Raw genomic sequence first — 17,820 nt, 5'->3', positions numbered from 1 at the left:
AGCCCAGACTGTAGCTCCTTACCCGTATCCTGCTAACTGATGAGGACAGATCCCAGACTTTAAGGGTTCCTGTTGCAGAGACAGCTATTAAGGAGTCCTCTGTGAGAAAAAGCAACAGAGACATATTTTCAATGGGAAGAGCAATCCACACAACAAGGGGATAGAGCCGAAACAAAAGGGCAAGGGGCATGGACGAGGGGAAGAGGCAGGAGAAAATGGGCTGGTTGCGTGAAATGAAGGGGCAAAGATGCTTGATAGGATGAAGCCATAGAACAGGATCTCTAGCTAATGCCTTTCCTCCTGACTGGAAGCTGTTCCCCCAGCTCTTTCCTTATGGTTGCATGAAATATTGGTTCTTGCAGCTGCCCGTTCATAATTGTTCCCCTGACAACAGCTGCCTCCCAAGCATACAAGCCAACGCATGGGGGCCAAGGTCCTTTCAGACCCTCCAAAAGCTTAGCTTTCAAGTACGGTACTCTGCTGATCTCACTCACATGAGCAAGGAAGAGTAAGAACTAAGCCATATATCCTCTCCTAGTGCCGAAATCCATTCTTACAGAAAGGAACAGGAATAAGTGGGGAAAGAAGGGCAGGGACTAGGGAGAAAGGTGAAGAGGGGGCAGCAGAGAGTAGCAAAAGGTTTAAGGTCTTTGTTTTTATTTTGTTTTGTTAGTTTAATGTGTTTGTGTTAGGTAGTGGTTTTGTATTGTATTGTATTGTTCTTTTTTTCTCCCCCCCCCCTTTTTATTGTTTGTAGTGTTTAAATTGTTGGAAAACTAATAAATATTATTTTAAAAAAACAGAAAAAAAACAGAGAGTAGCAAAAGGTGTCAAGGAGGAAGCTGAAGGCCTGGAGAAAGCAGGGCTCAGGTGGAAACCAGCTGGGAGGGCCAAAGGAACAGACTGGTTGGCCAGCAGTTGCACACCCACTCAGCTGAGATCCTGCTTTGCAGCCGCAGGGTCTGTAGCAGGGATGCCTCAGCCTGTCCTTTTGGTCCTGGCCCTGCCTGGTGAAGAACCTTTGGCCTCAGTCCCACAGAAACATCCAGCTTTTGTGGGATGCGAAACACAGGAGCAGCCAAGTACAACATTCCTAGAGTGAACATGTTTACACATGGGGAAGAATGTTTGTCCAGCCAGCAGGTAAACTTCCTGTTTCCTTCTGGGCTGGGACAGACTTCCTCTGCATGTGACTAGAGGTTGGCGTGGCCTCACCTGTGCAGGTAATGACAAAAGCACATGGCAGGGCAGCCATCTCTCTCTCTCTATGACTACTTTTGTCAAAGAAGCAACATCTGCTTAGCCAAAGATGCTCTCTTGGCCTCCAGCCAAGAGAGGACAAAGGCACTGTCTCTTTATGGAATAGTTTCCAAGTGTAAGTTACTTTTCTAAGCTAAGTCTGCCTTCGGGATCCTATTGTGAACAGAATGATATGTGAGTAAACTATTTTTATACTTTTGTAGAAGACTGTGTCGTGTCTTATCTTTTATGAGGGAATAAGGGGGGAAATACCAGCACAGTTATTATAGAGGCTTTAGCAAGTCTGAGCAAACACATCCACTGCAAGTTTAAAAAGGGGAATGTTACTCTGCTAAATTGTGAACTTGTTAACACAAGTTGGAAAAGGATATAATCAGACAATATATCCTCTCCTGCATCCCTGAACATTCCCACAGCTTTGACCTACCTTGGATGCGAGGGGAATGCACTAAGCACATGCAGCTGATCCAATCCGAAGACTGGGAGGACGTCAAGGTGTGAAGCACAGACAGCGCTTTGGCATCGATGATGAGGATATCATTATATTGCCCACAGCAGAGGAGCCAACCCTCTCCTGTCATGCGGAATGAGCTGTGGTAATACTGAGCAAAGGGGAAAGCCACAACAGGTTAGCCACAAGAAGACCACTGAGGGATTGCTTTCGGTCATGGGGGTCTGATGTGCATGCTAGAAAGCAAAATGTTGTCACCCACATTAAAATGCCTTTTGGCTACTCTTAGGTGCAGATCTGGAGATGGGGAATTGGTTGACTCCAGTGAGGGTTTCCAAAGCATTGGTTTGCACTGAGAACTCCCCAGGAAAACTGCCACCACTATCCTAGGGTGACCATTCCTATTCCAAAGCCCAAACCTCTTGTGCTGTGACAAAGGTGGACAAAAAAGAGATTCCTGGCACCTCCCTGGCAAATGAATAGACCTCCATAGGGAAGCCCATGCCATGGATTTACACCCCATTGGTGCCCAGAGCAGAGAGGTCCTGTGCAAGCAGTGGAGGAAATGGCTCGTGCGTCTCCCTGCCCACCCCCAGCCCTCTCCAACACCGTACAATAGACTTGTACAGCTTATGACAGAATCAGGACCCAAATGGAAGTGGCAAATGGAATACAAAGCGGCAAATGGAATACAACTCATATAAACAGCATGAGCATTGCGTACGCTTGACATTTGTAGAGAAATGGTTGCAACCTGTCCAAATCCATGGGCAGAAGCCACACTGGACACACTTCAAAGCCTACGAAAAAATGCTAAAAGGTGCTCTGCTGCATAGAAAAGGCACCTGCAGCTTTCCTGCAAGCAGCTGGATTGGTGCCAGCAGGTAAGACTTCTCGCCTGCCTGCTGCATGGCCCCCGAGAGGTTTTGGAGACTCCCTTGTGGCTTGCTTTGATCTCTTTGGAAAGAGACTGTCAGGTTCCTCTGGTCCAGGTGCTCATCCTTGCCATATCCTGAGGTCCTCAGCTGAGTTTGCCAGTAGGTGTGCATCTGCTCTGCCCCATGGGTGTGAAGGAGAGGATATCCAGGGGCAAAAGGTGTGGCACTTTGATACATTTCCTCAGCAGTGGCATCCACACCAGCCACCTCTCTAGCAGTTGCCCAGCTTGACCTGTTTCCCTCCCTCCCTCCCTCTCTGGCCTTCATTGGCCTGATGGGGGGGAGGGGGCCACCAGTGGAGCTTCCACCTCTACCCAGCCCAATGATTTGCCCCTGCAGTGTTGGGAACAGCTAACTCCTGGCACTGAGGACAAGGACCAGCAGGCAGAAAAGGAACAGCTGCACCAATGAGACATTGAACAGCAAATAAAGAGGTAGCCTGTATTCTGACAGCTCAGGTTGCTAGGACTAATGGTGGCTGTTTAGCTAAGATTCTAGTGACCTAATCTGCTCCAGGAAGAACAGCATTTCAGTGGATCTGTTTTTTATTTAAAAAAAACTTATGGAAGAAGCATCATCCAGGCTGAGTACAGAGAGTCCCAATGGGCAAATGGACAGAAGTTCTTCACCGTGAAGTTGGCTGTACTTACACAAATCGCTGTGTGCCGAAAGGGAAGCCTCGTGCTCTCCACACACTGCCCACAGATAACGTTCCAGACACACATTTCCCTGTAAAAAAAAATTTACTTTGTTGTTACTCTCCATCCGATAGGATTTGTAGTCAGAATAACGGGCCATGGGTGGCGCTGTGGGTTAAACCACAGAGCCTTGGGCTTGCCGATCAAAAGGTTGGCGGTTCAAATCCCCGCGACGGGTGAGCTCCCGTTGTTCGGTCCCAGCTCCTGCCCACCTAGCAGTTTGAAAGCACCTCAAAGTGCAAGTAGATAAATAGGTACCGCTCCGGCGGGAAGGTAAACGGCCTTTCTGTGCGCTGCTCTGGTTCGCCAGAAGCGGCTTAGTCATGCTGGCCGCATGACCTGGAAGCTGTCTGCAGACAAATGGCAGCTCCCTTGGCCAGTAAAGCGAGATGAGTGCCGCAACCCCAGAGTCGTCCGCGACTGGACTTAACGGTCAGGGGTACCTTTACCTTTATCCAGTCAGAATAATAATTTCTTCTGGCTTGGGTGATTTTCCTTGGCCCAGAGGACCGACCATTTGTGTGGCTGGCTTGCAGAGGGAAACCTGAGGGAAACTGCTGCTGTTTATTGGGGTGGAGGCCAGACAGCAGGAGCAGCAGCAGCAGCACAGCCTCACTTTGCTTTGGAAATTGCAGCTGGCTGCTGCCATAGCTACCTGCAAGGGCACGACAGGCCTGTGACAAAAGCGGCCATTATGGCTCCCATTACAGCTCGTCAACTTGTCACTGCAGCTATCATTTACTGGAAGAGCAGAAAGTGATTTTCATTTCACTAAACTTGAACTGCCTGCTTTGCAAAGCATCCTCCCTCCCCTTTCTCTCTGCCCAGGATCAGGGCTGTTCAGAAAACGTGTCAATCTGGGCAAAGAACAAACAGTGACACCCTGAGGACAGCTGTGAGATGTGCACCTCATTGCAGAACCATCAATGTGAATTCAAGGGTCGTGAGCTCATACTGCTGAAGCTTTATTGTTTTATGTGCAAATTATTTCAAATTTAGTAAACAGGCCTTCTGTTAGGTCTATCAAAATGTTTTCACAGCCCAATCCTATGCACATTTACTTGGAAATAAGTGCAGTATAGGAATGCAGCCTAAATCTATTTAATTTGGCACTATTCTTTTGAAGAGCAAGAAAACCCTAGTGCATCCATACACGCAAACCCCTGGCAGCCTCTCTGTTTCTTTCTCAGCCCATTGTGATGTTATGTGGATTGTCAGCATCATCACAAACATCCAGAAAGATACATCTTGGACCTTGCAGACCGACCACCTGAATGACCTTCTGTTAGAAATGTCCACAGATGCACCAGCCTCTGTGAAGGGCCTCAATAACATGTTTAAATATCTTCACCCTTTATAATCCTTCAATTAAAATTTTAATGCTGTATTGTTTTTAATACTCAATTGGGAGCCACCCCGAGTGGCTGGGGAAACTCAGCCAGATGGGCAGGGTATAAATAAATTATTATTATTATTATTATTATTATTATTATTATTATTAATGCCACTATGAAATTCATTTTGAAAAGTGAGATTAGGAAGACAAGATGACTATTATGATGAAATCCAGTGGTTTATCTAAATGTCCAAAGCCCAAACATTTATTTCCTATCTCATCACATTATTGGTAAACATCAACTTTCATCACATTTGCTAGGACACATACAATTATAACTACACAAGCTACTTCATGGAAGCACGTTACAGTACTTAAACTGCTTCATCCAGGTATTTTCATATTTTGAAAGCAAACAACATTGGCTGGCTGGCTTCTGAGCTCAGGTCAAGAAGCTGGCATTAACCCAAATGCCCGAAGGAGCACCTCTGGGTGTGCCAGCAGCTTGACTTAAAATGTCTCACAATCTTCAACCAATACCACGCTCTAGCAAACATTCTTGATGCATGAAGACAGGAGGACCTGGTCTTTTCTGTGGTGGCTTCAGAATGCCCTCCCCAAAGGGGTAAGACTGGGGCTGTCTCTACATCTTTTGGATGTTAGATTAAGAAGACATTCTTATATGCCCAGGAATTTTAAATTATTATGTTGCTTTAGTCCTGCTCAGTAGTTTTTAGGGTTTTTGCCTTTCTGTTTGCTATGAAGGCCACTGATTTTATTGTGTTTATGTTGTGTAAGAATACTTTTATTCATGCTTATTGTATACTGCCTAGGACTCCTTGGGTGAAGGGTGGTTTTAAAATATTTTATCTCACACAAGCATTCATCATTCTCAGGTGCACATATTCAGAGACCGAAGAGCTCAAAAACATGCTTTTTATATATGCACTTATGTTTACAGGCTGTGGCATATTGGAGAGCTCATTTTGTTTTGCTACATCTGCCAGACCTTCATGCTCTAAGGACTCTCCCCCCAAGACTGTCCCCTGGGGAAGGAGTAGCAGAACCATCTTCCATGGGGCTCCTCCAGATGTTCCTGATGGATCTTGTCTAGCAAGGACCGCTCTTCCCCAAAGCCACAAATCACCAGCCTACTGTTCAAGAAGAGATTGTATCCTTCCTTGCCACTCTGGGAATTCCCATCGTTGAAATGAAGAGATGTTTGCACGTCATGGGAAATGCAAAGCGACTGACCCGTTCTCAGTAGCACTGACCACGTATGGATGCTTCTCAAAGTCCCTCGCCTTGGCCAAGCAGGTCACTGACGCCGTGTGACCAAAGAGCATTTGCTTTGATGAAATCTAGAATAGCAAAACCATGCAGCAATGTCAGAGTGGCTGTTTTCTAAGGACACACGAGTAAAAATTCTTGCGTGGCGAGTTCCCGCCGCCCCCCCCCCATGGAAATAATGACACATGACACAATTGTTAAGGTTAATGGGCTAAATAAGGCCACAACTTTATTGGTTACAGGTGATGAGCAGTATTGGCTTAGGCATTGGTCATAACCGACTATATCCGACTTCAGCCCGTCCACTTGAAGTCCAGGAAGGGTTAACCACCAGTAGGGGGAGTCCTGCTGATGCACATCAACTAGAAACTCCCCCGGGGTCACTAACAGGGGGCGTGCCTTAGTCCCCACCTCCCCAGGCTTTGGACAGGGCCACGCCCCCTGGAATCCTTTATCAGACTACCCTTCAATATGCGGGGCAGGTGATGGCGCTACCTCCCCTCTTCCATCTACAGAGCAATACCAATGCCTAACCGCCAATACCAAGAAAGTTGTGACGATTTGCTACAAGGTAGGCAAAAACCAAGAGGCTGGTGTCAATTTGCTAAGTGGAAAAATTCCTACCAGGCCCCTCAACAGCGACCAACCAAGGTCCATAGCAAGGTCAAGGAACGAAAACCTTATAGGCAGGGAGGGTGGGAAAAGCAGGAACAGGTGGCAGGCGGCAAAGAGGGAGATCCCCAGCCGCGTCCTGGTTTAAATCGGGCAGGCCACACCCCCAGAGCCAGCCGATTGGCTGGCCAGGAGGTGACGCGGCCAGGAATCCCCCCAATCGCATGGGGGCTGGGTTCCAGCTACCGCGTGTGTGGTGGGGCCGTGAAGCCCACAACTCCAACTCCTCCAAAGGGCGGAAGTGGCTTTTCTTCGGCCACACAGAGCAGATTTCCTGCTGCTGAGAGGAGGAGAGGGGGACTGGTGCTTCTGGGGTTACTATGAGCCCTTCTGGGGAAGGAGATTCATACAACCTCTGGTATCTCACGACAAGCCCGTGTTCTAAAGTGGCTGTTCAAAAATAGTACTGCTAATAGTTTTATATACCATGGGAAATATTATTTGAGAAGGGTTTCTTCCACAGGGATTTCTGACCACGGATGTGTCATGTCTTGGGCACGGTAGCTATAAGAGGCCTCATGGGATGGAAAGAGGAAAGGAAGACAGGATAGGATGGGGCAGCAAGGTGGCTGACTCCCCTGCAATACCACAAACCTTCAGGTCTGATGATGACAGGTCCCAGAGGCAGATTTGTCCTTCTTGACTCCCAGTAACAATGGTTCTCTGGTCTTCCGTGATCAGGATGGCTGTGATGCTGTGAGCTGGGGCTCGGTTACCCCACAACGTGACAAGCTGAACTGAGGTCTTCATGGTGAGCTAACCTAAAAACAAAAGGAAAGGGCTTTCAGTGGTCAGTTGAATAGAGAGAGATTATTATTATTTAGTTTTCTCGGTCATTGCACCACCCCTTGGAACTCTCTCCCCTCCGCCTGGCCCCATTGTTTTGGGTGGTTTGGCACCTGAGGAAGAAAATGTGGTTATTCCAGAGACCTCTCTTAATTGCTGAATATATTTAGAGTCCATCTTCTTACCAAGGTGCTTACCAATTGCACAACAAAAGCAAGGCAATGTTTGTGCCGCCGCTGCCTCCCTTAGTCCTCTCACTCTTGACTTGGAAGGTAGAACTACCTTCCTGGATGAGGACAACTCCCTTCCTGCTCTGCAGGCCACAACACAGTTCACTTTTCATGGACTTGCCCCACCTTAGTTGGTGAAGGAGCCCATCAGAAACTCACTTCAATACCAGATGAAAGAAACATTTTTTTCCAGAATTAAGTATAGGATCTAAGAGACAAAAAGAATATATACAGCTATCTAGCTGCAGACTATAGCAGAGAGTCCCAAAATGCTCATATGTTGAGGCAGGTGATTAGCTGTGGGAGAAGCTTATCAGAGCTTGCAGGGCAGCGGTGCGTGCCTAGCGGCGTGCACAGTTTGATCCATTTTTTAGATTTAGGGGAGCTAGTCTCAAACGTTTGTTGGGGGAGACCTAGGTTTTTTTTTGGGGGGGGAGTTATTTGTCCTGTCTTCACGCTTTTTATGATGGAGGACCGCTGTAGCCACCCCCAACGACACGTTCTCAAGATGGAGGGTGAGGGAACAGCTGCAGTTGCCTGCGGTTCCTGCGCAATTTTTGCCATCTCGCCAAAGGTTGCAGGCAGCTTTACCTGCAGCAATTGCATGTTGATTGCCCTCTTAGAAGACAAAGTCCAGCAACTGGAGGAACGTGTAGCTACACTCCAAAGAATTAGAGAGCTGGAGCTCTTCTTGGAAGCAACAGAGCACACCGCCTCCACCAAGGAGGAGACAGGGGACTCCCCTGAGAAGGAGGCTAGTTCACCAACACAGGAGCCAGATATATGGAGAAACATGACTCAAAGAAGTAGGAGGCCCAGGGTTCGCTCTGATTGTTTAGAAATACACAATCGCTTTGAGGTCCTCTCCCCTAGCATGGAAGATGAAGAGCAGACTCCATTTGAGGATCTCTCCCTCATTACAGTCGACCAGGTATATGAAGACGAGCAGCAAAGTCAGTCCTCGACCTTGGAACGGACAGCTCACGGAAGAACCCCGACCAGACCTAAGAGGAGGCGTGTAGTAGTGATAGGGGATTCCCTACTGAGGGGAACAGAAGCAGTGATCTGTGGGCCTGACAAGATGTCTCGGGAAGTGTGCTGTCTCCCCGGGGCTAAGATCCAAGATGTAACTGAACGACTGCAAGGAATCATAAAACCCACTAACAAATACCCCTTCCTCTTGGTTCATGTGGGAACCAATGACACTGCAAGCAATGGCCTCCAGAAGATCAAAAGAGACTACGAGGCTCTGGGCAGGAAATTGAAGCAATTAAATGCACAAATTGTCATCTCATCTGTCCTCCCAGTTGAACGACGTGGCCCAGGGAGAGAGGGAAAAATAGTGGAAGTGAACAGCTGGCTTCACAAATGGTATAAACAGGAACGGTTTTGATTCTTAGATCATGGACTGCAGTTTCTTGAAGATGGACTTCTGGCAAGCGATGGGCTGCACCTCACAATGGTTGGGAGGAATGTTTTTGCCAAAAATCTCAGAAACCTCATCAGGAGGGCTTTAAACCGACTAATGTGGGGGAGGGAGACAGTGCTCCTGAAGGCAGGAGTCTATCAATTGATGAAGATGATCATCCAAATGTCATAGACCAAATAGAGCAAACAGCACGCAGACCTAGTGGTGGGAGGAAAAAATCCTTAAATAAGAGACACAGGGGAATGATTAATGGACTTCAATGTCTGTACACTAATGCGCAAAGCATGGGAAATAAACAAGATGAGCTTGAGCTCTTGGTACAGCAAACTAAATATGACATAATAGGCATCACTGAAACCTGGTGGGATAAGTCCCACGATTGGAATGTAATAATGGAGGGATACAATCTATTTCAGAGAAACAGACCAGACAAGAAAGGAGGAGGAGTGGCGTTATATGTCAGGGATGTGTATACCTGTGAAGAGATCCAAGATTTAGAACCTCAAAGCCAAAGTGAGAGCATTTGGGTCAAAATTAAGGGAGAGAAGAATAACAGTGACCTCATTTTGGAGTTTACTATAGATCCCCAGGCCAAACGGAGGACATAGATGATGCCCTCCTGGAACAGATGGCCAAGCATGCAAAAGGAAGGGAGATAGTAGTAATGGGGGACTTCAATTACCCGGATATTTGTTGGATGTCAAACTCAGCCAAGAGCATAAGGTCAAACAGATTCCTCACTGGCCTTGCAGACAACTTCATTGTCCAGAAAGTGGGAGAAGCAACAAGAGGAACAGCCATTTTAGATCTGGTCCTAACCAATGTTGATGACCTGGTTAGTGGGGTAGAAGTGGAAGGATCATTAGGCGCGAGTGATCATGCTCTTCTGAAGTTTACTATACAGCGGAAAGGAGCAGCCAAGCATACTAGGACTCAATTTCTTGACTTTAAGAAAGCCGACTTCATAAAACTTAGGGAAGTGCTGGGTGAGATCCCATGGACAGTAATACTAAAAGGAAAGGGTGTTCATGATGGCTGGGAGTTTGTTAAGAGGGAGATTGTAAAAGCACAACTTCAGGCAATACCAATGAGACGGAAACATGGAAGGTGCCTAAAGAAGCCAGGGTGGCTAGCTAAAGAACTTTTAACTGAGTTAAGACTAAAAAAGGATGTGTACAAAAAATGGAAAAGGGGGGAAACCACCAAAGAGGAATTCAAACAAATAGCCAGCACGTGTAGACACAAAGTCAGAAAAGCTAAAGCACAGAATGAACTCAGGCTTGCTAGAGAGGTTAAAAGCAACAAAAAAGGCTTTTATGGGTATGTTCGTAGCAAAAGGAAGAACAAAGAAACAGTGGGGTCACTCAGAGGAGAAGATGGTGAAATGCAAACAGGGGACACAGAAAGGGCTGAACTCCTCAATGCCTTCTTTGCCTCAGTCTTCTCCGATAAAGAAAACAATGCCCGACCTGAAGAATTTGGAGCAAATGATTCAGCATAGGAAACACAGCCCAGAATAACTAAGGAGATAGTACAAGAATACTTGGCTAGTCTAGATGTATTCAAGTCTCCAAGGCCAGATGAACTGCATCCAAGAGTATTAAAAGAACTGGCAGATGTGATCTCAGAACCACTGGCAGTCATCTTTGAGAATTCCTGGAGAACAGGCGAAGTCCCGGCAGACTGGAGGAGGGCAAATGTTGTCCCTATTTTTAAAAAGGGGGAAAGAGAGAACCCAAATAATTACCGCCCAGTCAGTCTGACATCAATACCAGGGAAGATTCTGGAGCAGATCATTAAGCAAACAGTCTGTGAGCACCTAGAAAGGAATGCTGTGATCACCAATAGTCAGCGTGGATTTCTGAAAAATAAGTCATGTCAGACTAACCTGATCTCGTTTTTTGACAGAATTACAATCCTGGTAGATGAAGGGAATGCAGTGGATGTAGCCTACCTTGATTTCAGCAAGGCATTTGACAAGGTGCCCCATGATATTCTTGTAAAGAAGCTGGTAAAATGCGGTCTTGACTATGCTACCACTCAGTGGATTTGTAGCTGGTTGACTGACCGAACCCAAAGGGTGCTCATCAATGGTTCCTCTTCATCCTGGAGAAGAGTGACTAGTGGGATGCCACAGGGTTCTGTCTTGGGCCTGGTCTTATTCAACATCTTTATCAACGACTTGGATGATGGACTCAAGGGCATCCTGATCAAATTTGCAGATGACACCAAACTGGGAGGGGTGGCTAACACCCCAGAGGACAGGATCACACTTCAAAACGACCTTGACAGATTAGAGAACTGGGCCAAAACAAACAAGATGAATTTTAACAGGGAGAAATGTAAAGTATTGCACTTGGGCAAAAAAAAAATGAGAGGCACAAATACAAGATGGGTGACACCTGGCTTGAGAGCAGTACATGTGAAAAGGATCTAGGAGTCTTGGTTGACCACAAACTTGACATGAGCCAACAGTGTGACGCGGCAGCTAAAAAAGCCAATGCAATTCTGGGCTGCATCAATAGGAGTATAGCATCTAGATCAAGGGAAGTAATAGTGCCACTGTATTCTGCTCTGGTTAGACCTCACCTGGAGTACTGTGTCCAGTTCTGGGCACCACAGTTCAAGAAGGACACTGACAAACTCGAACGTGTCCAGAGGAGGGCAACCAAAATGGTCAAAGGCCTGGAAACGATGCCTTATGAGGAATGGCTAAAGGAGCTGGGCATGTTTAGCCTGGAGAAGAGGAGGTTAAGGGGTGATATGATAGCCATGTTCAAATATATAAAAGGATGTCACATAGAGGAGGGAGAAAGGTTGTTTTCTGCTGCTCCAGAGAAGCGGACACGGAGCAATGGATCCAAACTACAAGAAAGAAGATTCCACCTAAACATTAGGAAGAACTTCCTGACAGTAAGAGCTGTTTGACAGTGGAATTTGCTGCCAAGGAGTGTGGTGGAGTCTCCTTCTTTGGAGGTCTTTAAGCAGAGGCTTGACAACCATATGTCAGGAGTGCTCTGATGGTGTTTCCTGCTTGGCAGGGGGTTGGACTCGATGGCCCTTGTGGTCTCTTCCACCTCTATGATTCTATGATTCTATGATTCTATGACTCCAGAGTGGGATGAAGCAGGCAGCATCCTTAGCTGGTCAAAGGCAGGAAGAAAGGAGCACTGTCCATAAGCCATATGCATGATGTTTGAGCTCAGGTGGCCATGAGTGACGAGCTGCCTGCTTGCCACAGCCAATGGGCAGAGTTTGCTCTTAGCCAGGAAGATGCTCTTAAGACCTGTGGAGCCAGGAGATGCAGCTGGTTGGGTGTTAACTTAAAGGGAAGTTGTTACGTCAACTCCTGGTAGATGAGAGGGACATATCAAAGAAGTGTGTGTCTTCAGAAGTGAGCAGTTGGGGGACTTTAAGATGGAACACACCAGCTTTCATTTACAGAGGCAGAAGAAGTTAGAAGTCACACGATGCGATACAATACAATACAATACAATACAATACAATACAATACAATACAATACAATACAATACAATACAATACAATACTCTTTATTCTCAGGTGGCTAGTCCTAGTCTTTATAACCCTGTACCTTCTTCCAGAAGGCAGAAGCTGAAAGAGATCATTTCCGGGGTGCGCACTATCCTGAACTATCTTTGCAGCTTTCTTATGGCACCTGGAAGCATAGATTTGAACCAAGGTGGGAAGAGTGCACCCAATTATTCTCTCTGCAGTTTTTACAATCTTGGACAACATTGTTTTTTCCCTGACCGTGCAGCTCCCAAACCACACAGAGAGACCATAAGTTAATACACTCTCAACAGTACAATGGTAAAATGCCATCAACAGGTCGTTTGAGAGATTATTTTTCCAGAGGATTCTCAGAAAATATAACCTCTGCTGTGCTCTCTTCATCAGGTCTTTGCTGTTTTCTCCCCAGGTTAGGTCATCTCTCAACTCCATTCCCAGAAATCAAAACACCGAGACCTGTTCCACACACTTCCCCTCAATAATGAGTGGCTGAATATTCAATTTACATTTCCTAAAGTCCACAATAATCTCTTTTGTTTTCTTTAAGTTAAGGAGTAAGTTGTCCTTCCTGCATCACTCCCCCAACTGCTTGACTTCCTTCCTATAGGCCGCCTACCCCTCTCCAGCCGCGATTAGACCAACCACCATTGTATCATCTGCAAACTTAATGATATTATTACCGGGGTGTTTGGGGACACAGCATCTGCACACGCCACCATCTTGTTGTTGCTGTGATGGAAATGCTTTGATTTCTGAGGAGGTGGGACAGAAGAATGGCCTGGGAGGGGGAGGCTAAACCCACAGGATAACCAGAAGGCTAGGAATGGCACGGAGTTCTTGTGGGCTCTTTTCAGATTATGGAAGGGGGCATAATCATGTGTGCAATGGTGCAGCGATGGGTCAGTTGCCCCAAATCTTGCCCCACCTCTTGCTCAGCAGCTGAGCATAAAGAGCCCTTGCCACATTCTCTTGGCCTTTCCACTTCCTTTTGTGCAGTGGTGGACTTGGGGTTCTTGAATTTCAGTGGTGTCCTGTGTGACAAAGCACCCTGTGCACTCTGTTCTATAGCATTGTTTTGGCACTCCTGCAGCATGGCACTCGGGGTGACCACAGCAGTTGTGTTACCCTAAATCCGTCTCTGTTTCATGTGCAAGAGCTCTTGACCTCCTCGGATTCTGCCTGAAGCTCCAACCTGCTGGGCTCCTGGGGCCCTGCAATGGCTGCCTTTTTGATTGGCCAGAGGAGTCCCTGCTGAGTGACAGCCATCTCCCTCCCCCACCTCCAGGCCATCCATGGGTGCCGTTTCCCACACACACACACACACACACACACCCTCATTCTTTCACAGTGAGCTGGATCCAGGGATCAATATAGGCTATTTCAACCAGCCAGGGTCCGCCAGTAATATCTTGTTTGTATTTCTAGGATGAGTGGCACCAGAAACACTTATTTCATTCCCCTCCATAATTCCCCACCATCAGAAGGAGCACCGCGAGGGCAAGACCATCCTCCAGCTGCTGATTACATCAAAGGTTTGAAGCACAAATTCAATTTTATGATGTTAATCTTGGCCTGCCACTCAGGAATTTTCTCGGGGGGATATGATTTTTCTCTGGATTGCATTTTAAGAATGATTTTCATCTTCAACAATCAATAAAGATATGTTTTCATCAAAATACTATATCTTGGTAGAATTCAATTGGCCATCTCAAGCCCTTTTGGTGACACAATATTAATTAAAATAGTTTATGTTGCTTCTAAACTGGGGAACAGGGCAGTGAAAAGAGAAGAAGAATCTCTGAACACATCTTCTACAAGCCTGCAGGAAGGCACTACCAAAGTCCCCCCCCCCCTCACTCTCACACACACACACACACACCAGGCTCTCTCTCGCCATATAATTCAACTGTGGCTGATACATACGGCCCACACATGGCTACATGCAAAGTTTTGCAATTGTTACAAGACCTCTTTGCACACAAAATGCTTTAGAAAAAGGTGAATGATCATAGAATAAATAAGAGTTTGAAGGGATCACAGGGATCATCTAGTCCAATCCTGTGCAATACAGGAATCTTTCACCCAACATGGGGATCAAACCCCAGACCCTGAAATTAAGAGTCTCATCCTCTACCAACTGAGCTATGCCTCAGGTTGAACATGATGAATTCCGGTAAATGATTCAAAAGGGTCCAGCTGTTTAACAGTGTTTCCCCCATGATGATTCATAAATGTTGAACTTTTAAAGAAAAAGCTCATAAAGGAAAAATAATGTTCTCTCAAATGCTTAAGCTATCAGATGGGACCTCGAATTTCCACAGGCTTCAACAGTACACAGGTTTAGGGATCCTGGGACTGATCAGAGGTTGTTGGAAACCTTCCCTGACCACTGGCCATGCTGGTTGCTGAGGAGAGCTGGAGTTCAGCAATATCTGCACCCCAAATGGACAAAATGGGCTATAATCAAAGCAAAGGGGTCTGAAGCAAGTCAACCCAGTGAGAAGACCCCAAATGCTCCCAGATGTCAAGCAGAGGTGCCAGAAGGAGCCTTCCTGTGACCTTGAACTCTCTTTACACCCAAACCCTGCCAAGCAGATCTTACAGGCCATGTCTTGGTTCCTGCTCCTCAGAAGCATCCGGTCATGTTGAAACAGTACACAAGAGCAGCATTTATGGTCCATCAGGAAGGGAGAGCAGGAAGCAAAGCCTGGGCCACACTTCTGAAATGCACACACACACACACACACACACACACACACACACACACACAACCTTGTGGCTCTGTCCAGCAGGGGAGGGGAAACTGAATCCCCAGATCATCAGAACTCAACTGTTTTGATCTGGCAATTCTCATGGCCCAAGTTTTCTGCCTGCTTCTTATTCTTCTCCATTTGGGACTGAACTGCATTCTCTCTCACCCCCCCCCCCCCTTCTCTTCCTTCTTCCTGTTAGGCAGCCACTGTTTAGGGTAAACACTCAGCAAGGATGACTAATGGGCTTTGCAAGGCATCTTAATGCAGGGCTGCTGCCTACAGGGAGGAAAGAGGGGGAAAGGGCTGGAATGTCATTTCAACCACACCCTACAAGCCCGCAACCTCCCTGCCTCCCCAACCCCAAAGAACAGTTTGAAAGCCAGAGGTTTAACAGTAATCCCAGAGAACAGAGTGCCTCTTTACATATGCAGAGTGCTTTTTTGTGTCTGGGACTGAGGGACGGATGGGGCTTGCAGGCAGCTCCAAGCCTCAGAACCTCTCCTTTTTTAGAAGGGAATCCCAAAATGAAAATGCCTGCCTGCCACCTCTTGCCAACACAGCCCCTCCATGACACCAGCATGGAATTAGAAGGAGGACCCAGAGACGAAGGCCTTTTTATTTATGCCCAGGTGGGTACTGACAGATAGAGCATCTGGAGCCCCCTCCCGAAACAAAGGATGCAGCTATACAACCTCCTCTGTAATCAGGTGGATTATTATTATTATTATTAATAATAATAATACCCTGGCCTTCCCGGTTCAGAAAACCGGGCTCAGGGCAGGTAACAACAAATTTAAAACACTTAATTGATACAACAAAAAACAGCATAAAAGACAGTATAAAACGTGAATAACAATAAATTCAGAATTCAAAAATCAATTTAGGGGGGAAATCCACCCACTAAACATTAGATGAATATTAGAATAGTGCCAGAAACTGAGATGAGTGTATGTGTCAGGTTTCTGGCACTAAGTTTCCAAGGAAAGGCAAACCTGAATTTGGCCCTGCAAGGAGGCTCTCCAGAGCCTGCCCCTGCCCACCCCAAAGATCTAGGGAGGGGAGGGCCCAGGGCCCAGGGGTCAGGTAGGGGCCTGCACAAATCCCTCCACTGAACCCACACTGGAGTCCCCTGCCCCAACACTAGCACAGCCTCCTTGCCAGCCACTGGGAGTGAAAGAGAGGAGAGCTCATGGCAGTTGGTATCAGGTGGGCTGTGAGTCCCTCAGTGTCCAGATTGGACCCCCTTTCTGTTGACTCCCCTGGGCTGATGCTGACCCAGAGCCAGGGAGGCTTTGTGGGGCAGGGGGACACAGAGGGAGGGAGGGAGGGAGGGAGGGGGGATTCTGACTCTTTCCCAGGACTGGGTTCTGCAACCCCAACTCACCAGCATTGAGGCTCTTCACGGTGCTGGGGACGTGTGCTCCTATCCAGGCTCTTCCCTCTCCTCAGCCAGGTGCTGGGAAATGGGTCCAGCCTGCCTGTGGGGAGCCTGCTGTTCTTAGAGCTCTTCTCAGTTCACAGGAGGAGGAGCTCTCTCTGGGTCTCCACCTGCTGCTGCTGGCTGAGCCCAGAAGACGCTCCCTCCCCCCCCCTTGCCTGCTCTGACAGAGACTGACCTTGGCTGAGGGTTGGGCACCTTCTGGGCCAGCAGTCCCAGCTGGCCGGAACTGGGCTTGGCTCACCCAGCCCTGAGCTTCTCCCTGGAGCTGCAGTGGAATAGCTGAGCCTGCTTTGGAGGAGATTTGGCACTGCCAGGGAGGTGGGTGGATCTTGGCCCCCACTACCACAAGATGACTGTGCAAGCTCTCTCTTTCCTAAGATGAAAGACAGGGCTTCAGGACTGGTGCATTTAATTCTGACAAATGTAGCGCCTTAAGAGAGAATATTATGAAAATGATATACAGGTGGTACATGACACCAGTCAAGCTCGCAAAAATATATCATTTGCCCGATAATAAATGTTGGAAATGTAAAGAGACTGAAGGTACATTCTTTCACCTTTGGTGGACGTGCCCAAGGATTAAGGCTTTCTGGGAGATGATCTATAATGAAATGAAAAAGGTATTTAAATATACCTTCCTGAAAAAACCAGAGGCCTTTCTCCTGGGCATGGTCGGCCAATTGGTGTTAAAGAAGGATAGAACTTTTTTTTATGTATGCTACAACAGCAGCAAGAATACTCATCGCAAAGTATTGGAAGACACAAGAGCTACCCACCCGGGAAGAATGGCAGATGAAGGTGATGGAGTACATGGAGCTGGCAGAAATGACTGGCAGAATCCGAGACCAGGGAGAAGAGTCGGTAGAAGAAGATTGGAAGAAATTTAAAGACTATCTACAGAAATATTGTAAAATTAAGGAATGTTAGAAGGAAGTTGGAATGAAGTTATGTGGTGTTAGCAGTAATGTTATAAAGGAGTATTTAGAGATGGATTATTAACAGGT

General features: G+C 47.0%; 1 protein-coding gene across 1 annotated transcript in view; it reads right to left on the bottom strand.

The window, feature by feature from the left end:
• The window catches only part of WDR72 (WD repeat domain 72), an 82,359-nt gene extending 65,500 nt beyond the window's left edge, over nt 1-16,859 (bottom strand). Inside the window, exons 1-6 of the mRNA XM_079953204.1 lie at nt 16,760-16,859; nt 7,240-7,406; nt 5,938-6,044; nt 3,300-3,378; nt 1,688-1,862; nt 23-99 (exon numbers count right to left, since the gene is read on the bottom strand). Of these exons, the coding sequence (XP_079809330.1) occupies nt 23-99; nt 1,688-1,862; nt 3,300-3,378; nt 5,938-6,044; nt 7,240-7,395 (594 nt within the window). The 5' untranslated portion in view covers nt 7,396-7,406; nt 16,760-16,859. The remainder of the gene's footprint in view (nt 1-22; nt 100-1,687; nt 1,863-3,299; nt 3,379-5,937; nt 6,045-7,239; nt 7,407-16,759) is intronic.
• Nucleotides 16,860-17,820: the final 961 nt, after the last annotated feature.

Source organism: Podarcis cretensis, assembly GCF_951804945.1.
Source record: "Podarcis cretensis genome assembly, chromosome: 14".
Classification (NCBI taxonomy): domain Eukaryota; kingdom Metazoa; phylum Chordata; class Lepidosauria; order Squamata; family Lacertidae; genus Podarcis; species Podarcis cretensis.
This window is presented reverse-complemented; position numbering and strand designations above follow the sequence as displayed.